General features: G+C 39.4%; 1 protein-coding gene across 4 annotated transcripts in view; it reads left to right on the top strand.

The window, feature by feature from the left end:
* The first annotated feature begins 645 nt into the window (after positions 1-645).
* The window catches only part of LOC110061336 (fibroblast growth factor 1-like), a 24,091-nt gene continuing 4,865 nt past the window's right edge, over positions 646-19,871 (top strand). The window contains exon 1 of one of the 4 annotated variants that reach the window (XM_020768178.2): positions 646-1,066. In XM_020768178.2, coding sequence (XP_020623837.2) covers positions 1,022-1,066 — 45 coding nt within the window. In that variant the 5' untranslated portion in view covers positions 646-1,021. Of the gene's footprint in view, positions 1,067-5,196; positions 6,467-17,166; positions 17,576-19,871 lie in introns of those variants that run through there. The other 3 variants (XM_089290865.1, XM_089290856.1, XM_020768176.2) reach the window with 3 other exon arrangements.

Here is a 19,871-nt window from a genome sequence, read left to right as displayed (position 1 = left end):
TCACGGCGGGAAATTAAGGGTTGACCAAATAACTGCCTCAGTACGACCACATGACACCGCAACCGATAAAACTGACAGGTAGATTTTATCTACGGAAAATCTAGTAGTACACCGTCTTTTTATCAACTCAAGATGTTGTATAATCCCATTTAGTTCCATTATGCAGTCACCTTAAACTTCATCTCCAGTTAAACAAAACTTCTGTTGTACGTGTTTAATACTGTGTTAATGTTTTCTTGCGGTTTCTCTTAATATCTTTATTACACAAAGAAGACATCAGCAAGACATTATTTTCTTATGACCAAAGAGCGCTGTTTCACGCCAAATTAGCAATGAAGGTTCATGAATCTAACGTACGATTCGCTGTTCCCAGCTCCATCGCGTGGGGTGCTTAGAGTGAATCTTTCCGCCATACAAACATTCTTTTTTATTGACTCCAATATAACAAAGTAAGCCGACATGCAAAGTAGTGCGTCTGACACAGATTCACACAAAGGGATAGCAGAGCACAAACTATATATTACAGATTACTCTTGTTTAGCGGGTGAAGGGTTTAGCGCAGCGTGAAAACCTTACATGAAGTTTCCGTTTCTGGGTGATTATTGCAAGGGCAAGCCTGCTGTACAGAACAAATCGTGCACGTGATGAGTTGTACCGCCTCTATGGGCTGGACACGCTTGGCTGAGAATTGAAGAGGCGAAAAATTAGCTTTAAAATAAATTGTGAAGAGTTTAATCTGGGATAATGAGTTTGTAATCGGTACAAAGGAGTAGAAAACGCGGTTCACCTTTGTGCGAGTAAAAATAACATACATCACGAGTTGTCTGCAGCGATCTCGTCAAGTGTCTGTTTTTTAGTCTGAATATCCATGTAGGAGGTACTCGGGCTGTTACCGAATTAGAGCTCCTTGAAAACAGTCAGAGCCGTGTTTGTCATCTAAAGTGTGTCTCTGACTGATGATATCGGCCCGGTAGTTCGTTGGCTTGGGAGCACTCATTTTTTTTCAGACTATGTAATTGGAATGCAGTCCACCACTGAGAACATGTTGCCAAAGCTTTCGTTCAAGGTAAGCTGGAATAGTTTGTGAGTTATTGAGAAACTTCTGTTGTGAGGAAAACGCAAGACCGGACGTGAACGTGCGATACCATAGAGGCCTGTATATCTGGGTGGTTGTAATTGTTCTATCAAGGTACGACGTGCGAGAAAGAGTTTTTGAAAGCTTCCTCTCAACTGAAAGAGTGAAAAAAAGGTAGTCCAACCGTTTTATGTGTGATTTGCCAAGTCAGCGCGTGCCAAAACCATGAAGACACTCGTGAACAAGCATATTTTTGAGCGAGCCATTTCTTCGCGAACTCCGTGCAAACGTACAAGGTGGCCAATCAAACCGAGGCAAAAAGAAACCCTTCATACTTGTAGTTCAGCATTAGCAGATCAACGAAAACATCTTAATTTTACTACCATCTTTCGAATAAGAAGTCACGAGATCTGCGGTTTGTTTATAATCCGTTAGCCATTAACTTCTTGTCGTTATAATTTTGTATCGGCTGCCTTTCTCTTTGGCGAAGTCATGCGAGAAATGACTGTAGCAATTAAGACCAATTAAAAACACAATGCTGGCAAACACTTTCATAGTAATTCGTAGACACTTAGTAACGATCTCGCCGCCCCTTCACATGCAACAAAATTGAGAGCACTCCATTAAGGACCACGAAAAATATGAGAGGAATACTGTAGATAATAACCTAGAGTGTGGGAATTCAAGCCGCCATCTTGAAGTACAAGCTAAGAGAGTGCTATCGAATTCTGGTCGGCCGTTTTTTAAAGTGCAAAAGTTATGTATCAGAAAGGCAGAATTCTTGTTAGATTTGAATTCTGCAACATCCTATAAAGCAAATTCTTCTTTAATTTGAAATATGCAATATCCTTTGAAGTAACACTCTCAAAAGAAGGGAAACTTATGCTTGCATTGCAGTACACTAGAAACTGGCGAAATATATACAAAAGGAAAGCTATTCGAATACCTGTTAATGCCGGAGTGACTTTAGTCGGAGATACAACATAAATGTTTAATCTTTTCATCGTCAAACGTCGGTGAAATGCGATTCCGTGTTGCTTTAGAATTGAAAAGGTATTACATGGAACCATAAGAGTTACTTCAAACATTGTCGAAGTTTTGAGAATCCATCCACGTAAGTCGTATTGTGCAAAAATGCGCAGAAATTCACTGATGTTGTCTAACAAATTCTCACCATAATTTAAGTACTTCTAATATTTCGGGCGTTTTATTTTGATTCCATAAATGACTATCTAGCTCAAAACAGTTTTAGCCTGGTGCCGTTTTACATCACAAAACGCAGTTAAAAATATTGTGTCTTGAGAAAAGTCATGCATGGCCGGACGGGTTGGAGCCTACGCCTTCTGAAGTACTCGGCTGACTTTTAAAACGACGTTATGGTTTTCCATTTGGCCTCACTCGTGCTGTACTTAGAAATTCGTTTATGTAAGAGTTTGCCTTTCTTAGCCATGCATCATTCTCAACCCGGTATGTGACGCCAAGTCATTGAACCCCATAAGTTCTGTGGCAACTCTCTCCGGGGTACGTGTCATTTTGTTACGTCGCTTCTTCACATAGCATTGACTAGTCGTTATGGCTAGGACGTCTTCAGACGCTTCTGTTAAAGTAATTGCCCTTTCTTGTATCATTCCATTACTTGCAGACTGATAATTAGAGTCATTTTGTACTCGACAAATGTCGCGCGGGATGTGTTCACTGTAAATTCCATTGGGCTCCGCGGAAACGCAATGTCAGCGATATGCAATGGACTCACGTAGTCGGATTAAGCTTCCACTTTTAAACGTGTCTCAAGCTGAGCTAGCCTACGATGTCACGCAGCTATAAGATTGACAACTAGGAAACTACATTTTTCCTTCAGTCTTAGAGCACGTTTGTCAAATTTTTGACAATTGAGAAATTTCAGTATTCAGGATTTTTCACCCATGGAAGCTGTACTTGACATTTACGCCTAACCAAAGTGCTATAACACGGTGAGCAATAACTCATCTTTGCCCATTTGTGTCAGAAGGCGGTATGCGTAATTTACCACACTCGTTGCATAAACCGCATTTGAAATAGTTTAGGGCTCTGTTGATTCTTTCTGAAGTACTTGCTTGTGTTTTATTGTCGGATTAGAGCCTTTTAACAGTAGTTCACAAAGCCTAATCCCACACATAAACATTAGTCGGGGGGGTCCTGATCTATGATCTTGTTAGCGTTAAAAGCCGACCACATCTTTCGGTGCCCGGGGCCTTTCGCTACTACAAGATCAAAAAAGCAGACGTTATGGATGTTAACATCCCTGACTACTTGTTCAGCGAGCTGTACTTGCTAGTTGAAAACTGTTTCTTGTAATTTATTGACGAGCTTCAATTCTGCACTGGAGTCATTTATAGGGCCCAGTAGACAGCAAGAGCTGTGAATGAGCGGAACTTAACAATGATAAGTAAATAGTATGCTGGTGAAATAAGACATCTGTGAAACGACAGGGGACCCATTTGTGAGGCCATTTTTCCAACTGGGAAATTCAATTCTGTTTAAACTGAGAAGCATAGGTCCTTTAGACGATATTTTACTGTTCTTGATAGTTTCACCTCTGAAAAGGCGGACTTCTGAAGGGAGAAAAGCGAACCCAGCATTAAAACAGCTATTATTCCTACGCTTATACAAAGGAACAAAACCTCAATATTAGAGGCGTGATTTTTTGGACTATCTAAAGTGGTCCACATTCCGGCGACCCGGCAATCCAGAACTGTGTGGTCAATCTGGCTGAGAAACTGTGCACCGTTTTTTTCTTTTTTTTTTTACAACTCGCGTATTCTGTTGAAAGCATTGTTTGCACAATTAGCTCGACACGTCACTGAAACCTCGAAACATCTTTCCACAGTCTGAGGCTCGCAATTCTTAAGATGCACAGCAATTTCTTGCGGGTTTTGTCATGCTTTATTGTAAGACGGGTGTAAATTGTAAAGCAAGCCGATTTCCGGATAGCTTATCCACTATTAGCAGAAAATTGCCGGTTATCGTGATATTCGATGACAAAATGCGCAAGTTCGGAACTTTGGAACTGTGCTGTTTGGTGAATAGAGAGGCGAAACACACTTTGATCTGAGAGTTCAGTTTCATCCAATTAAGAGTCATATGTTCAATGTCAAATTTACCCAGGGAAAATTAGAGATAGTGAACTTTTAATCGCTTTAAAGCTAAGCTTTTAAAGGAGCTCAGTCACGGTTTGCGCAAATTGAAAAGTTTAGCCCCAATTTTTCAAATTCGTCGTTTGTAATCCGTGTTAATCTTCTCCATCCTTAGCCATTCTTGCTCCTTTATGGTTTATTATTATCTCTTTGGTGTTTTTCTATCTTATTAAACTGTTATTTTCAGGTTTCCTACCATTTAAAGGTAATTTTGTATGTGGTCAAAATAACTCAAAATACCGTGACTGAGCTCCTTTAAGTGAGTTCATACTTGACTTTGAACAGCACAACTTGACCATTTCAGAGGTAACTCTTTGCATCCATGTGGAGACTATCTGACGTGTGTACCTTGTATTCAGACTGCGTTACAACAGTGACTGCGTTTTCCAGTTTTCATTCGCTATTTTGGGGTTGTATGTGGCTTGATTATGGTTAGTTAAATCATTAATACAGTTGAAACATTCACAAACGGTTCACCCGTTTGTGTGAGTTCGTCAGTGAAATTTTGCATGACCGCTCATAGTAACCTCTTCATACTTGTCAGCTTCGCCTTATCCCCAACTACAGACTCCCGTTGTTGTCAGCTTAAGATATATACCCCCACGAAGCAGCTTTCTGAGAAGCCCGCCGAAACATTCCATTCTGATGACGCAACACCGTAAAGAACCAAGTAGAGTCTCGACTCTTCCAGAATGCAATGGTTGCGAGTTTTTCATAAGAACAAACCACTAGATACTATACGAATTTGCCTGAATTGGCAATCGTTGCTTCTTGTCTCTCAGTCCAGTAGCTTATTACACTGGAACAAGTATTCGAGTTTCTTATTTCCAAGCTTTTACATGTTTACTACAAATTTTCATAACGATTGCACGATTCATTCCGCTGACAAAGCTATTGCGATGGGCGGGACAAAATGGCTTCTAAACTGTTCCAAAGACGAATGTTCGTTGTGTCACTTGAAATTTTCAGACCTGGTAATTATCTAGAAGTAATACGTAATACTTGACTCTGAAGATGACTTCCGCTCAGGTTGTCGAAACGTCAGTCACCAACAACAGTTCTTTTCAGAACTACATTCACCCGGACGATCACACTTTACGAACTACTGATACTCCCGGGTTCAAACCATTTACTATAAAACAGGCCCTTTCGCGCGCTAGGCCCTTTCGCCTGTTGTGCTGTAGCCTGCAGTGTAGCCTATAGCGAATAAATATTAAATCACTCACAACGTTGATAACAAACTCGCCAACCATCTGTATCAACGAGACCTCTTGGTAGTTGCCAGACGTCATTAATCGATGAAATTGGGAGGCGCGGTGGCCTCATGGTTGGTACGCTCTTCTCCAGATCGAGCGGTCCGGGTTCGAACCCTGGCCGGGGACATTGTGTTGTATTCTTGGGCAAGACACTTTACTCTCACAGTGCCTCTTTCCACCCAGGTGTATAAATGGGTACCGGCGAACTTAATGCTGGGGGTAACCCTGCGATGGACTAGCATCCCATCCAGGGGGGAGTAGAGATACTCCTAGTCGCTTCATGCTACAGAAACCGGGATAAGCTCCGGCCTGATGGGCCACTTGGCTCGCATGCAGACTTTACCTACCTTAATACCTAATGTGATAACAGGTTTTTGGGCCGCTTAAGTTGTTATCCTTGTTACAACAGTCCAGAGGGAAACACGCTTGCAGCGACGGAGTTTGTCAGACTCCTAGAGGACTCGGGATCTGTTACAGCAAAACAATCCAAAGGGAAGATAGAGAATACACAGTTACTTGGGTCCAACAGAAGAGTTTAATCCAGTAACGTACTCAGAACGTAAAACATAACCAATGCGGGAAAGTGGTATCCGGCATCCCAACACCGGGAGCGTAACCGAAGAACAATTTACAAAACACCTGTATTTATGCTAGACTCTAAACAAGTGCTCTAATATTTCGTTTAGCAAACCTAAACCCCTATTGGCTGCCAATGAGCTCATTGTTGTTCTAGGCTATTCCATCATAGGCAGTCAGTTATTCTTCTCGTAAATATTAACTACTTACAACTTCAGGTAGTTCTTACTACAAGGTGTTACACGATGATACAGATAGACAGGTGGTTACCATGGTCATTGGACTTTTACTTGACTGCTAACTGTTGGCTTTTTTATGGTCATGAATATCGGCAAATTCTCCCCTCACACTAAACTGTATGGTAGTGAAGGTGAATGCTGTTTATGGTAGGATGTATTTTGTGTTTGTACAGTTTTACAGCCGCCATTTTGGTACTCCGAGCTAAGAAGGAGACTAACATAGCCACTGCATATTAACTAATCTACAAATCTGAGCTGGTGTCCTGGATAAGAACCATAGACAATCTTTGGTTAACATTTAAAGAACTTTATCGCAGTTAATGAGACAAATAAAGATTTAAGATATAGTAGTTTTCAACTGAGTGTCGAAAGTAATCAGGCAATTATTGTGGGTCTAGTTTTGGTTTTATTACGGCTTGAGATTTGCTGAGTTGTCTAATTGATAAGTAATTGGTTTGTTTTTTGTTTTACGAGACTCAATTAAAAACGCTCTAGCAGTATTACGATACAAGGGAGAGATCGCTTCTTGAGTGCTATGGGATATTTAGCTTAATGCCTTATCACACATTATATATGATACACCAATCTTTAATGGGGCTCAGTTACAGTATTTTGAGTTATTTTGGCCACGTACAAAATTACCTTTAAATGGTAGGAAACCTGAAAATAACAAACGAACAATTATTCTTGTCACAAGGTCTGAAAAATTTTGTAAACAAAGCTTTCGACTGTATCGCACAGTCTTCATCAGGGATTAAAGTGAGCTCACGTTGTCACGTGAATGCAAATTGTTTAATCACGTGACAACAGATGGTAAAAAAATGGCGGGAAGATCATAGCCCCCGTCTCTGTTCAGTGTCGGGCGTTGACGTCTGATATGGATGGCCTCCTTGATTTTCCTTTTGATATCTACCGACTCTTTATTAAGAATCTTGACTCCTTCCCAGTCGATCTCGTGGTTGGCCTGAGACTGGTGTTCCCGGATTGCAGATGTTGTTTGTTTCTGATGTTCACCCAGTCGCTTCTCCAGAGTTCTCGCTGTCTCGCCAATGTAATGCTCTCCGCAATCGTTGCATGTGATGTCGTATACCACGCCCGTCTTTTCAGTTGGTGTCCTGTCTTTTGGATGGACTAAGATGGACCTCAGCGTGTTGTAAGGCTTGTGGTATGTGCGGATATCTTGTGCCCTAAAGACTCTACTAAGATGTTCTGAGAGTCCAGACACATAAGGCAGGCCTACGGAGGTTGGTCTAGGTGTCTCTGAGGTTCTGTTCTCCTGACTTGTAGGGCTGGGTCGAGAAGGGACTTTAAACATCCAGCGTTTGTAACCATTTGCGAGTAGAGCATTCTAGACAGGGCTAGAAATTGCGACTCACTGGTCGCCAATGCGACCAAAAATTGAGCATTGGCGACTAAATTTTCAGAACTGGTCGCCACTGAGCTGGCGACTCGCGATTTGTACGATAAGTAAAGATGACCACAACACAACTTTTGTTTTTAAATCTTTAGATAGGGAAATTATTCGGATCTGGTAGCTAGTAGACAATTCACCTTTCCGTCCCCACTAAAATAATGTCTGAATATTACAAGAAAATCGTAAAAATTACTTCGACACGTCGAAACTGCGTTTACCAAGCGCCATATTGTTTCAGCGGCCTCTTCCAAAACTGGGATCGCGGGCACACTACAACACCGTGCGCTTTTCAGTTGACGCGAGAACAATGGCGGCAGATGTGATCAGTTGTGTAGGAGCCTAGACCAAGCACAGTGTTGTTTATCAGCGGCGAAAGGCGACGAAAATAAAGAACTGCGTTTTCAAGAAATACGAAAGGACCCGTGTTTGTGTTATTACGAAAACCACGGACGTAAAAGTTTTTGTGCTTCGCTCCATTTAAAATAACTTAGAGAAAAACCATCACCTGCGAACCAGAGACATCATCTGAGAACAACCGTAGCTTTATAACAGTTTATAAGTCTTACTCGTGCTGTTTTCAAAAGTTTTAGCTCTTCATTTGTGACTTTCTTGCATCAAAGTAACGTACAAAATCATGTTAGTGTTCTCATGTGAGTTATATATAAAATAAGTTGGCGACCAAAATTTACGATCTGGCGACCAAATTTTTCCCGTTAGTCGCCAGCTGGCTCCCAACGAAAAAGTTAATTTCGAGCCCTGCTAGAATAATTATTCGTTTATTTATACACCAAGGTCAAGAATAAGCGTACATAGTCTAAAAATAACAGTTTAATAACATAGAAAAACACCAAAGAGATAATGATAAATCATAAAGGAACAAGGATGGCTAAGGATGGAGAAGATTGACACGGATTACAAACGACGAATTTGAAAAATTGAGGCTAAACTTTTCAATATGCACAAACCATGACTGAGCTCCTTTAAAGCCGATTATCTTTATCTTATTTTATGGTGTAATTTCGATTTATTTAACCGATGAAATACTTCCTGTATAAATACAGACTATATTAATTATTTGTGTCTAAAACAGACACTTACACTGTCTGATACAATTAGCTAGGTGTACATCTGAAATCGTTCTGGCCGGAAGAGTGTATCTATTTCTGAAACACGATAGTTCATGAACCAACAGGACGCCTGTCGTCTGTGAACTGAACTGAACTGTGCTTTGTATATGCAAGGAAGTCACCTTGGCTCCAACAGTTTTGTCAGAGGGTCAATGCACCCTTTTTGATATAAGAACTGGCATATTTTATAAGAATATCGAGGCTGAAATTTGCGAAATTTTATAAACCTGAGGCCGAGATTTTGAAAAGAATATAATTGTGGGTTGAAAATTTGTAAATACAATACAATTATATGTGTTTAATTAAACTTGATAAAAATTATTTCTCTAAACGGCATAACTAGCCAAAAAGTACCAAAAACAGCACTAGCCGCATGTTTGATGCTAATAACATCTCTGCAAGAAGTTACGTGCGTCATATCAAGCTTTTAAGCTTTTATCAACCTGCAGCCTGGCTCCAAAATTACCTCAGCGTGCAATCAAAGTCACAATAGGACAGATAATCTGACGTTGTCCACTTTGTATTCTTATAATCTAAGAATATTCAAAAGAGTGTTTTTTGACTAAATACGGCAGAAAAATAAGAATATTCAGCCTGGTCCGGAAAAACAATATTCTCATCAAAAAAGAGTGTACCGACCGGATCTTCATGGTTGTCATGGTGACAAGTAGTAACAGTTAATCCAATATCAGACAATGAAATGTATATCATGCTATACACGGCTGTATACAACGTGCGCCTGATGTGCGTGGAGTAACAATCGAGTAGCTTCGTCCACGCTACGCAGGAGGAATTGAAAACGCAGCTTTATTTCTACGGTTAGGCCTACCGTCCACACTAATCCATCACGAAAACGGAGCTTTTCCAAAACGCTCTTCAAACCGGAGGAATTTGAAAACGCCGGCTTTGCATTTTAGTGTGGGCGAAAAACATTTTGAAAACGGAGCTTTTCGAAAGCGATGACATCACAATAATGATGTGATTTCCCGAGTTTTCTTCAAACACAAATCCAAAATGACCGGTGATTGTTGCGTTTTCAAATTCCTCCGGCGTAGTGTGGACGGAAAACATTCGATGCGTTTTCAGAGTCGGAAACCTCCGTTTTCAGATTCCTCCGACGTACTGTGGAAGGGGGCCTCAGTAGGTATTCGACAAATGTTAACGTGTGTTTCCAAAGGAATTCTTACCACGAGATAGTCTTTAATAGCTCTTAGGTATCTTGATTGTCCCACGCGGAGTTTCCAGTGGGAGGCAATCAAGACGGAAGCGGTTCGATATAACGGAAAGGGAAGGTCATAAAACCCCTCGTAAAACCCGTGGGATGCAGACGGTTTCCACGTAGGAATAAAAGGCAAAGTATTCCAATTGGTAAAGCTAAATACTTTTTAAAACTGTTTTTAAAACCACAAATTAGCCTTAATCAAATTTTCGTTGATATTCAGCAAAATGTGATCTGTTTCCTTCCCTGTGGGGTTGGTTAGGAAAAACGAGATGGGAGGGAATTTTTGTTACCTTCTCACAGGGCTCTTGAGATTTTGTTACATACAGGAGGTATTTATTATAAGTTCTTTTTTATTTATATTAACCCACGAAAGTTGCGCAGGAAAAAAAATCTTTTGAATAGGATAGTTTTTAAGCGTGCAGTTTAAGATAGAAACCTTTGTCTCGTTTCTTGTCTGTTCTGGGTCTTATACAATAGTCTCCATGGTATATTAGCTTGCGCAGACTCAACCGTTTCTCAGATTCAGTTTCTTGGGCTTTCACATTACCAGACATGATGTCACGCTGCTTTTTGGCTCATATAGGTTGCGCTTAAAATAGAATTAAAGCTCAAGAAAAATTTTAAGAAGAGCACCACGCACAGGCAGAGAATTTGACGTCTTTTCGCTCGTGCATTTTTATTTTCGCCTCGACTTTGACAAACAGTCAATACAACTAGCAATCTAACCAAAAGGAAATATCTAGGCTTTTGTTGATTGTGCTAGCATAATTTTTGGCATAATTTAGCAAACCGAGCATAATTTTTAGCTTTTAGCTAAATTTAGTACTGCTAGCATAATCTGGCTTTTCTGACCTTCACGAAATGACGTAATTTCGTTTTGAATATACCTTTTTTACTTGTTCTGTTTCTAAAACTTCTGTTACTGCTGTCTCCGGGCCGTCTGGTTTTGGTGTGATGTTTCTTGGTCTTACGGGCTCGGTAGTGAGCTGACTGAGCTCGAAGATCTCAGACGGCGTCCTCGTCGTCGATCTCAGCACTTTCCAAGTTCCAGTTGAAATAGTTCAGCAGCTTACAATGTCGTACAGAGAGCTTTAATCTCTTGAGAGCGTTTATTGAAACCGTCTTTAAGAGCGAATTAACTTAATTCATAGCTCCACCGTAGTCCCTAGTACAAGGGGTGGAGGGGGGAGGGGGGGGTTGATGGAACCCCTCACCTGGATTTTCGTTTCGTTAAGGCACAAAAAAGATAATAAATTTACATAGATTAGATAGCCCTGAGCTTGCTCTACATGGTGATACCATTTTTGTTAATTTTGACGTCAAATGACTTCATTTGACCCGCCATCTTGGATTTCACTCTTCAGTCTTAGAAAAGCCTAGAAATAACGGAAATTAATACAAAATCAAGCCAGGATGCTTAGAAATGTAGAAAACGGCTGTTCCAAACGTCGTTATTCCTTGTTTTGTCTCTGTTTTGTCTTTATTCAGCATGATTTTGACGCGAGGAGCATAATTTAGAGAAACGAGCATAATTCGGGCATAAGTTCGAAAAAAAATGGGCAGTGCTAAGAGCCAGATTATGCTAGCAATGCTAAATTTAGATAAAAACTAAAAATTATGCTCGGTTGGCTACATTTCTTGCCAAATGTAAGCTGCTGAACTATCTGAACTGGAACTTGGGAAGTGCTCAGATCGAGGACGAGGACGCCGTCTGAGATCTTCAATCTCAGTCAGCTCACTACCGAACCCGTAAGACCAAGAAACATCGCACCGAAACCAGGCGGCCCGGAGACAGCCGTAACAGAAGTTTTAGAAACAGAACAAGTAAAAAGAAGTATATTCAAAACGAAATTACCTCATTTGGTGAAGATCAGAAAAGCCAGATTATGCTAGCAGTACTAAATTTAGATAAAAGCTAAAAATTATGCTCGGTTTGCTAAATTATGTCAAAAATTATGCTAGCACAATCGATAAAAGCCTATACGGTGATCAACAAGAAAAGTTAAACGTGTTTCGTGTGCTTAGTAACATTACATAGCGGTAAACACACGGGAAAAGTGATTGATTTGTCGGTCTATCGAAACCATTAGCTCATTACTGTGTTGACAACGTTGGCTGGAAGTTTCTTCCTGGAAGAATCATGCAGACTGAGGGGTATTACCGAATTGCGGTAAGCGACGTTTTGTTGTAGAAACTGCCGTCGTGTTTTCTAAAACTTTTGAAGGCACTCGTTACGTTGCTCCGGCGAGATAACTTTAAAAGGAGTAAAGCCTTCCTGGTTTAAAACCGTGCGGTGATAGAATTCCATTGTTTAATATCGCTAATCTCTATACAAAAACACTTGAGTTGCTTTGTCGAAGTTGTTATAAATTGCAATTGTAAACAAATAGCTTAGTGTCGGTTTTAAGCCGACTTTCGCAGTCGATCCCACGGTAAAAATAATAAAACAGTTTTTGGAAATCAATACTGACAGCCGAATTTTGTAGTTTTCTTTGTGTTATCTTCTTCGTAGACTGCTAAAAGTTCTTCTTCTGTTATGCCGGGTTGGATTTGCTAACCACTCTCGAGAGGTGCGTGAAAAACACTTAATTTGGCATCCTCAATGCATTTCTTGGCTTTATATTGAGTGATAATTAATCTAAAACGAGTTTCTTTAATAGTTCTTTCATTCGGCTATCTCTCGTTGCGAATTTATGCAGAACAGAATTTTTTACTAGACCCTCGCACGTAATGATTTGCACACTGTTTATGGGGATTTCCTCATTTGTTTGTTCAGCTCATTCGGTTTGGTGAAATGCTTTTTGGTGAATATTGTGTTTTTGTGTGGATACCTGTGGTATCCCACGCTATTGTCATTGGCTTGTGTCCGTTAATGCAAATAAGTTGCAAATATTGCATTGTATTCTGGATCCCTGAATCCCACACATGTACCTTTTGGGTACCTTTTGGGTACCTATTTTTTTTTGTATGGCTTGTGTTTGTAGTCGATATGACGCGCGCTCTGATTGGCCAATTGTAGGGCATTATTCTCCCGTAATGCTCACGGGCCGATTACGAATAAACAACTTATTAACCTTGCACGTTGGGTCTTTACAGGAAAACCTCAAACCTGGGCCTTGCCGTATCTAGGTCTAGTGACCGAGCGATAGCGAGGTCAATACGGCAAGGTTTCGGTTTGAGATTTCCCTGTAAAGACCTCACTCTCGGTTAATAAGTAGTTATTATAGAATATTGTTTTTTCGCACGAAGCTGAATATTCTTATTTTTCTGCCGATTTTAGGCTGAAAATATTCTTGTAAATATTCTTAGATTATAGCGTATATGACATATCTGTTTTCGAATGTATTTGGTGTCTGGATTTTGGAGTCAGTCTGCAGGCATTTAAGGCTGATATGCCATAACTTCTTGCAGAAATGTTATTAGCATCGAACAAATGGCTAGTGTTGTTTTTGTTGCTTTTTAGCCAGTTCTGCCGTTTAAAGAAAGGAAGAATTTTATGCGATCTAGTTAAAAACATATAATTGTATTGTATTCACAAAGTTTTAGACACCAAATTATATTCTTTTCAAAATCTCAGCCTCGGGTTTATTCTTAAAACATTCTTAAAGTTTCGCAAATTTTAGCCGCGATATTCTTATAAAATACGTTCTTATGAAAAAGAAAGAGTGTATCTTTAATGGCTATTGGTAAACTTTACGTGTTTTCCGGTCCTAGCTTTATCTTGAATGATAATCAGTCTTAAACGGACTTTCTTTAACATTTCTTTCATTTTTGACCGTCTTTCGTTGAGAATTTTATGTCTAAAATCGAACAGGAGTTGCTGATTGACACTCGCACGAAGTGATTTGCATACTTTTTTTTGGAGTATTTCTCCTTTAGTTTGGTCTGCTCATTCGGTTTGGTGAAATACTTACTACTGAATTTCTTTTAAGGTTATTGAGTCGAAACTTCAGTATTATTAGCATTTTATGAGAGCTCCGCTTTTAGGCCTGCGTGCTAAGCCTATATTAATGATAAGGCCTTCGAAAGTTACGAGGGTAGAAAAAGCGAGCAAAAATATTTCCTGATTTTAATTGTCAAGAAAAACACCAGTTGCGTCAGTGACGCAATTCAATAGTAGCAGAACTTGCTTGCGTTTAATTCTCTTACGTTAAGAAACTTCCGATGTACGTTCTTGCGTAGCAGGCAATGCGGATCAGAGCAGAACTTGCCGAAACGTGCCAAATGTTTTGATATCAAATTTAGAAATGAAGAGGAAGAGAAACTGGGGTGATCACAGTGATACCCAGTCAGAACCTGCATATGTGTTTGTTTAATTCAATATTGAGCAAATTACCTGTTATAAGTGCAATCTAACGTTTGTTATGTGTCCTGTATAACAATCAAGCTGCTTCAGTGAACGTTTTAAAAATTACGTTGTGTCAGCCCGAAGGTCATTTACAATACTGCCCGGCTGGAATACAAAATTTGAATGTACTTTTGTCCCACTCGAAGAATTAGCCGCAAACAGACTGAAGACGCAAGTAAATTAAACTCTTCTTCCAAACATTCTTAGTTAAAATAAGTAACCCTCTCACTTTAGAACAAGAACTTTTTTTGCGAAAAGTGAACAGTTGAGAGCGCGACAGGAAAGGGAGATCATGCACTAACGGTTACATTTATGCGTCACGTATAGTCTCATTACACCATTCACCTAAAACCTCTTCGCGAACCCTTATTGACATTAGAACGTTAGCCAGTTTATTTTTAAGCCCGAGCGAAGAATTTTTAAAAGTTAAAACACTCATCTTGTTTCCCGGTATGGGGCATGGATTTAAAGCCGATTAAACACCCGATAGGTACCGTCCGCGGAAATATCACGACATTACCTAAATCTTGCACCAAATGTTCGATACGTGATTTTATATTATTGTTTAATTCGTATTTGTAACTTCCCTTCCTTAATCCAAAATAAAAGAAAAACGGGCTTTTCAGTTTCCTTCGTTAGAATCGCGTCATTCAAATTGATTTCCTACAAAAAAATTGAATAAAAGTACTTTGAAGTCGATAATTAAGTTATCACTCGTCAGATACTGATATAACACGCCAATACTGTGAACTGGTTCATTTATGGGTCAAGTAGATTCGCCAGGGATTTATAAAGTGTTACATCTTGTGTGATTTTGTCCGTTCTTGTCGAATGTTCGGGAAAAAATTTACCCAGGTACGCTAAGCACCGGAAGTGCTTTAGAGACAAGCCACCGAAAAAATTCACTTAACTATTTAATTGCTTAAAAAAATATATTTGTGGGCACATAAAAACAAATACTCTAATTAGGGTATTAAGCGTGAATGAGCAATGTTAACATGGTATTATGATATTTCACTGAAAGAGACAATTGCAGTGACGTAAGAGCTGACACTGAAATTGTACGTGCATAAAAAGACGATATTTCATAAAAGACGTATTTACTTCCCGTGAAAGTACATCGTAAGAGTTTATGCTTTCTTTCCTAGACGTCACACAAACTCGGAAACAATATCGTAAAAGGGCTGGCTTAAAGAAGGGCTCTTCAACCACAATTTTTTCAGGAAACCCATTACAAAGTTGTTATGTTACAACGTTTTGTTACCAAAGGAAACACAGCAAGCGTTTTTCCTTCTTCAAAGCTACAAGCTTGCTACCAAACCCAGAAGAATAAACTGCGGTGGATAATATTCCCGTTCTTTTTTTTCTGCGGTTCACCAGAGCACCGCCTGCGATTCCGTCAGCTTAGTTATAACTCCGTCTACGTAGTTCGTCCGGATGAGTATCTAAATGTCCTCCGCATTGTTGGACTTTTTATTTCAATTATGAGAAGAAACATAACGTCCGTTTTTCGCTAAGTGGCACTTGTAGAGAACATTCTTTACCTACACGTCTTAGCATGATGCAAACGTAAAATTATGAGGAACTTTTCATAACATGGAGATTGCGATTGGAAGTTATATTTTTGAACGACCCTCTGACCCGAAGAAATCGTCTCCCTACAACTCCTGTTATGCAAGTTATCAGTCGCCACAGTGAAGAAACGATTGAACTAAAGTATAGTACTAAACAACTTGAACCCAGAAAAATTTGCTCTTCTTCAACAATCGTTGAGTCTGTGTTGACTCTTCCATTTAACAATAGGTGAACTTGAAGTTTAACTAGATACTCATCGAGACAATTGCTGAAACGTTAAGTGTGTGAAGGGTTTAAGCAGATTGTTTTGGCAACTTATTCACAGTATCGACAAGGAAAAAACGTAGAAGAGGATTTTTTTTTTTTTTGACGAAGAATGGTCATCCGAAAAAATACTGAGAATACTCGCAGTTTTTGAAACACAGGCACCGGCTCCCCCTGATAGTTTTGCCAAATACAGTGGAAAAAAATGGAATTGCACTGCACGTATTTCACTGATTCCTCTTCAAGTAAGAGTAACCGAGCCGGCTTACAAACGCGACCACCCATGATTTTGTCCTTACTTGCCGTAGTCGCCCACGACTTTAGCGAGCTATTTCAAGGACGCTAGAAAAACCCACACAAAACAAGCGATAGCTAAGGTACTTTTACGGTCGACCGATTTGAAAGATCCGTTTTCCTTTGTTTTCGCGGGAGGGAATGATTGTGGTTACACATCACTGCCTTTTACATGACACATCAGTCCTCTTTTAGAAGATAGGCATATTCAAGGAGGCAACTGAAGTTCTCACACAGGGCCCGACATCTGCCAAGTTACGTAACAGTATATAATATTTTATGTAATCGGTTTTTGTTTTGTAATCCGTTGGTATTTTCATCCTCCTTATTTAATTTCTTAGCGGCTTCTTTCGTATGTCGCCACTTGTTTCTACCAGCTACCAGTTCTTCCAGCTTTTCTTGCAGAATTTGAACCACCAGAGGGGTCGGTTAAAGTTATCGTGACTGAAGGGTTGTAAGCGGAAAGTTGCGTTTGAAAACGTTAAAGAATCAATGAAGCGAGCTTCAAAACATTCGAATATGAATTGTTCAATATGCAATTTTGACGACGTTTGAGTTATTTTTTCCGGTCGTTACGAACTTTTTTTTTTTATCTAGTGTATCTTACGAACGAACTCTCAAGAGCCTAGACCAGAAAAATGCCAGCAATGATATTTGCTATTCAAAAATCGCATTGCGGCCACCCTTCCATGAGAGACCTTTGGAATAAGAGGAAACGAAGTTCCATCGTCAGGAATTAAAAAAAACTACACGACCCATGAGGCTGAGGTATTCCGGTTTCATTTAGGGTCTTGCGAAGGAGTCTTTAATACAATCCGGTTTCGTGCTAATAATCAGGAAGTTCGTATTCTGCACCATGTATAAAAGAAAGTCTTTTCTAGTAAGCGTTTCCAAACAACGCAGTCAGACCAGCGAACAGATAGCGAACATCATTTACGAAAACAGCCCTAAAAATCGTTGCTCTTCCCAGCACCGCATGATGGAATTCAGTCTACGTTTTGCATCATTACTGGTATGTTATCTACATTTAGATCTTAATCGTCGTTAATTTTAACGGGGAAACCAAAATAAGGAAAAAAACATCAATAAGGTTCTCTATGAAGGAAAATTTGTTTTTTCAATTTGACACTAACAATTACAAACTGAAATTTAAATTATCACTGCTATTTCCCTACGACAATGTTCTTCACTCAGTGTTACTGCTTAAAGTTAAGAGAATTTGAAAGAATATCGAAACAATATCTTTAAGTTGACAAAAGTGTGTATTCCTCTCTATTCTGGCCGTCTCAGTTAATGAAATTTCTCCAAAACCACTTACTGACTCTCTCAGACCAAGCATAAATGAGTTAATCTTGACTAGCATACATCGAGTAACTTAATTTACAAGTTTATGATAATATTTAGTTCTCTTCTCTTGGCGTGAGGTTACGTTAGTATGGACTACTTAATTATGCGTAATGGTCTGCTAGTATAGGAAACAGTTTTGTTCTATCGTTAACCTCCCCTTTCCGCTCCGACTTTGGGGTATACAAAGAAACGGATAATCCATACGGTTAATAAGAAAGGCTTTGGATAAGCTTTTGACGAGGTTATTAATAGCGATAACAAGAGGGCTCGAGCGGAGAAGAAGCAAAATCTTTTACGTCTAGCTATTTCACATACGCTAGACTCCTCAACGGGAAGTATTTAAAACATTCTCAGCGTGTTCTGATAACGGCACGCATATTATTTTCTCCGCTGATTACCTATAAAGACTGTACAAACCTTTATTACACAATAACCTAATGGTATTTCGTTGCATTATGGATCTGGAATCACGCTTTCATTTGCAAATATTTGTTTCTCCGGAAATGAATCTAATCTATAACCCACACAGATGGGGTAATTTTCGTCACTTATTTCAATCTATATGCCTTTTGGAACATGTCTCATGCCAAAATATCGTTGAAGAGCTCGTGTATTTCCTCGGGGAATGCAATAAATTAAGATTAAATAATAATAGACGTCAGCCGTGAATTGGGGTCATTTGTCTTTCGTCACTTTAAAAGCTTATATTGCTTCAAGTACAGGTGATTTGCTTGTAAATAAACAATAGGCCACATACCAGACGTGTCGGATATTACGATGTTGGGAAGTAACATTGATTTTCACAGCAGTCTACCATGCTTTCACTGAACCGATATTGCTATGTTAAGACGCCCTTCGATAGTTAGTTTGAAGCATTTGGTTTTTCGGCTGTCTATACATTCAAGTTCAAAGAAGTATTTTGAAATTACCTTACTTTCATTACTCGTGCTTCCAGTGGCTTAATTATATCAGTATGAATTAATGAACGAGCGTGGAGCGTGCGTAGTGAACGACGCGGATACGCGGTCAGCGGATGAATTAACTTGATTCCAGATCCCTCGTTACGTAATAATAATCTTTATTTTAACGTGGTACAAAATAAAGTTACAATGAACGGAGTTAAAAAGGGAATCAGCGGATAAAAAAAAAACCCTCAAATGTCTTGTAGACCCTTGTGAAAGCGCGAAGATGGAAAGTGGAAATGATTGAATCAAAACAGAAAACAAAATAGTTTCGGAATGACAAACTAGATACCCAATATCAGGAGCCCATCGCTAGGAGTGCACAACTCCCATACTTAGCCTATATCACGGAATTTTTAAAGACCTGTCTAGTTTTAGGCTTCTTTTCCCGCGAAATAGGTCAGTTCCGGTCTACATGAGCGCGCATCGGTAAGGAAAATAAGGCTGTTTTTCTTTTTAATCTTCCGGTGAATCAATCAATCAATAAACTTTATTTAACGGCGTCTAAATCTCCTAGTCAGCTCGGAGGCCGACTAATCGGGGACTATCCCAATAAAATTACTAATAATTAAGTTAAGTTAAGCTAAGTTAAGTTAAGTTAAGTTAAGTTAAGTTAAGTTAAGTTAAGTTAAGTTAAGTTAAGTTAAGTTAAGGTTATTCCCCAATATTGCACTGCGCATCTCTACTGCGCATAATTTCACGCGTGATTAGCGCGCGCGCATTAAAAAAATGGCGGCTTTTTCTTTACAGCTGGATCTCGCCATAGAGGTAAATCGTCATTTTCTCGCAAACGAGTATGGTGACCTATCATTTTTTTTTTCTGTTGTTATGAATTGAGTGATAAATTTCTCTGTGTAAAATAAATATAGACCAATTCTCAGTGTAGAGCAAAAAGCAATCGTCGGAAACGTGAATTTAGCAAGCAATCGTGACTACAATCGTGGTGTTATTATAAGGATTTATGGGGTATAAACAAGGTGCTGTTGCTCCTAAACGAAC

This window comes from Orbicella faveolata, unplaced genomic scaffold (genome assembly GCF_042242905.1).
Source record: "Orbicella faveolata isolate gen_17 unplaced genomic scaffold, um_ofav_v1 contig_1, whole genome shotgun sequence".
NCBI lineage: Eukaryota > Metazoa > Cnidaria > Anthozoa > Scleractinia > Merulinidae > Orbicella > Orbicella faveolata.
This window is presented reverse-complemented; position numbering and strand designations above follow the sequence as displayed.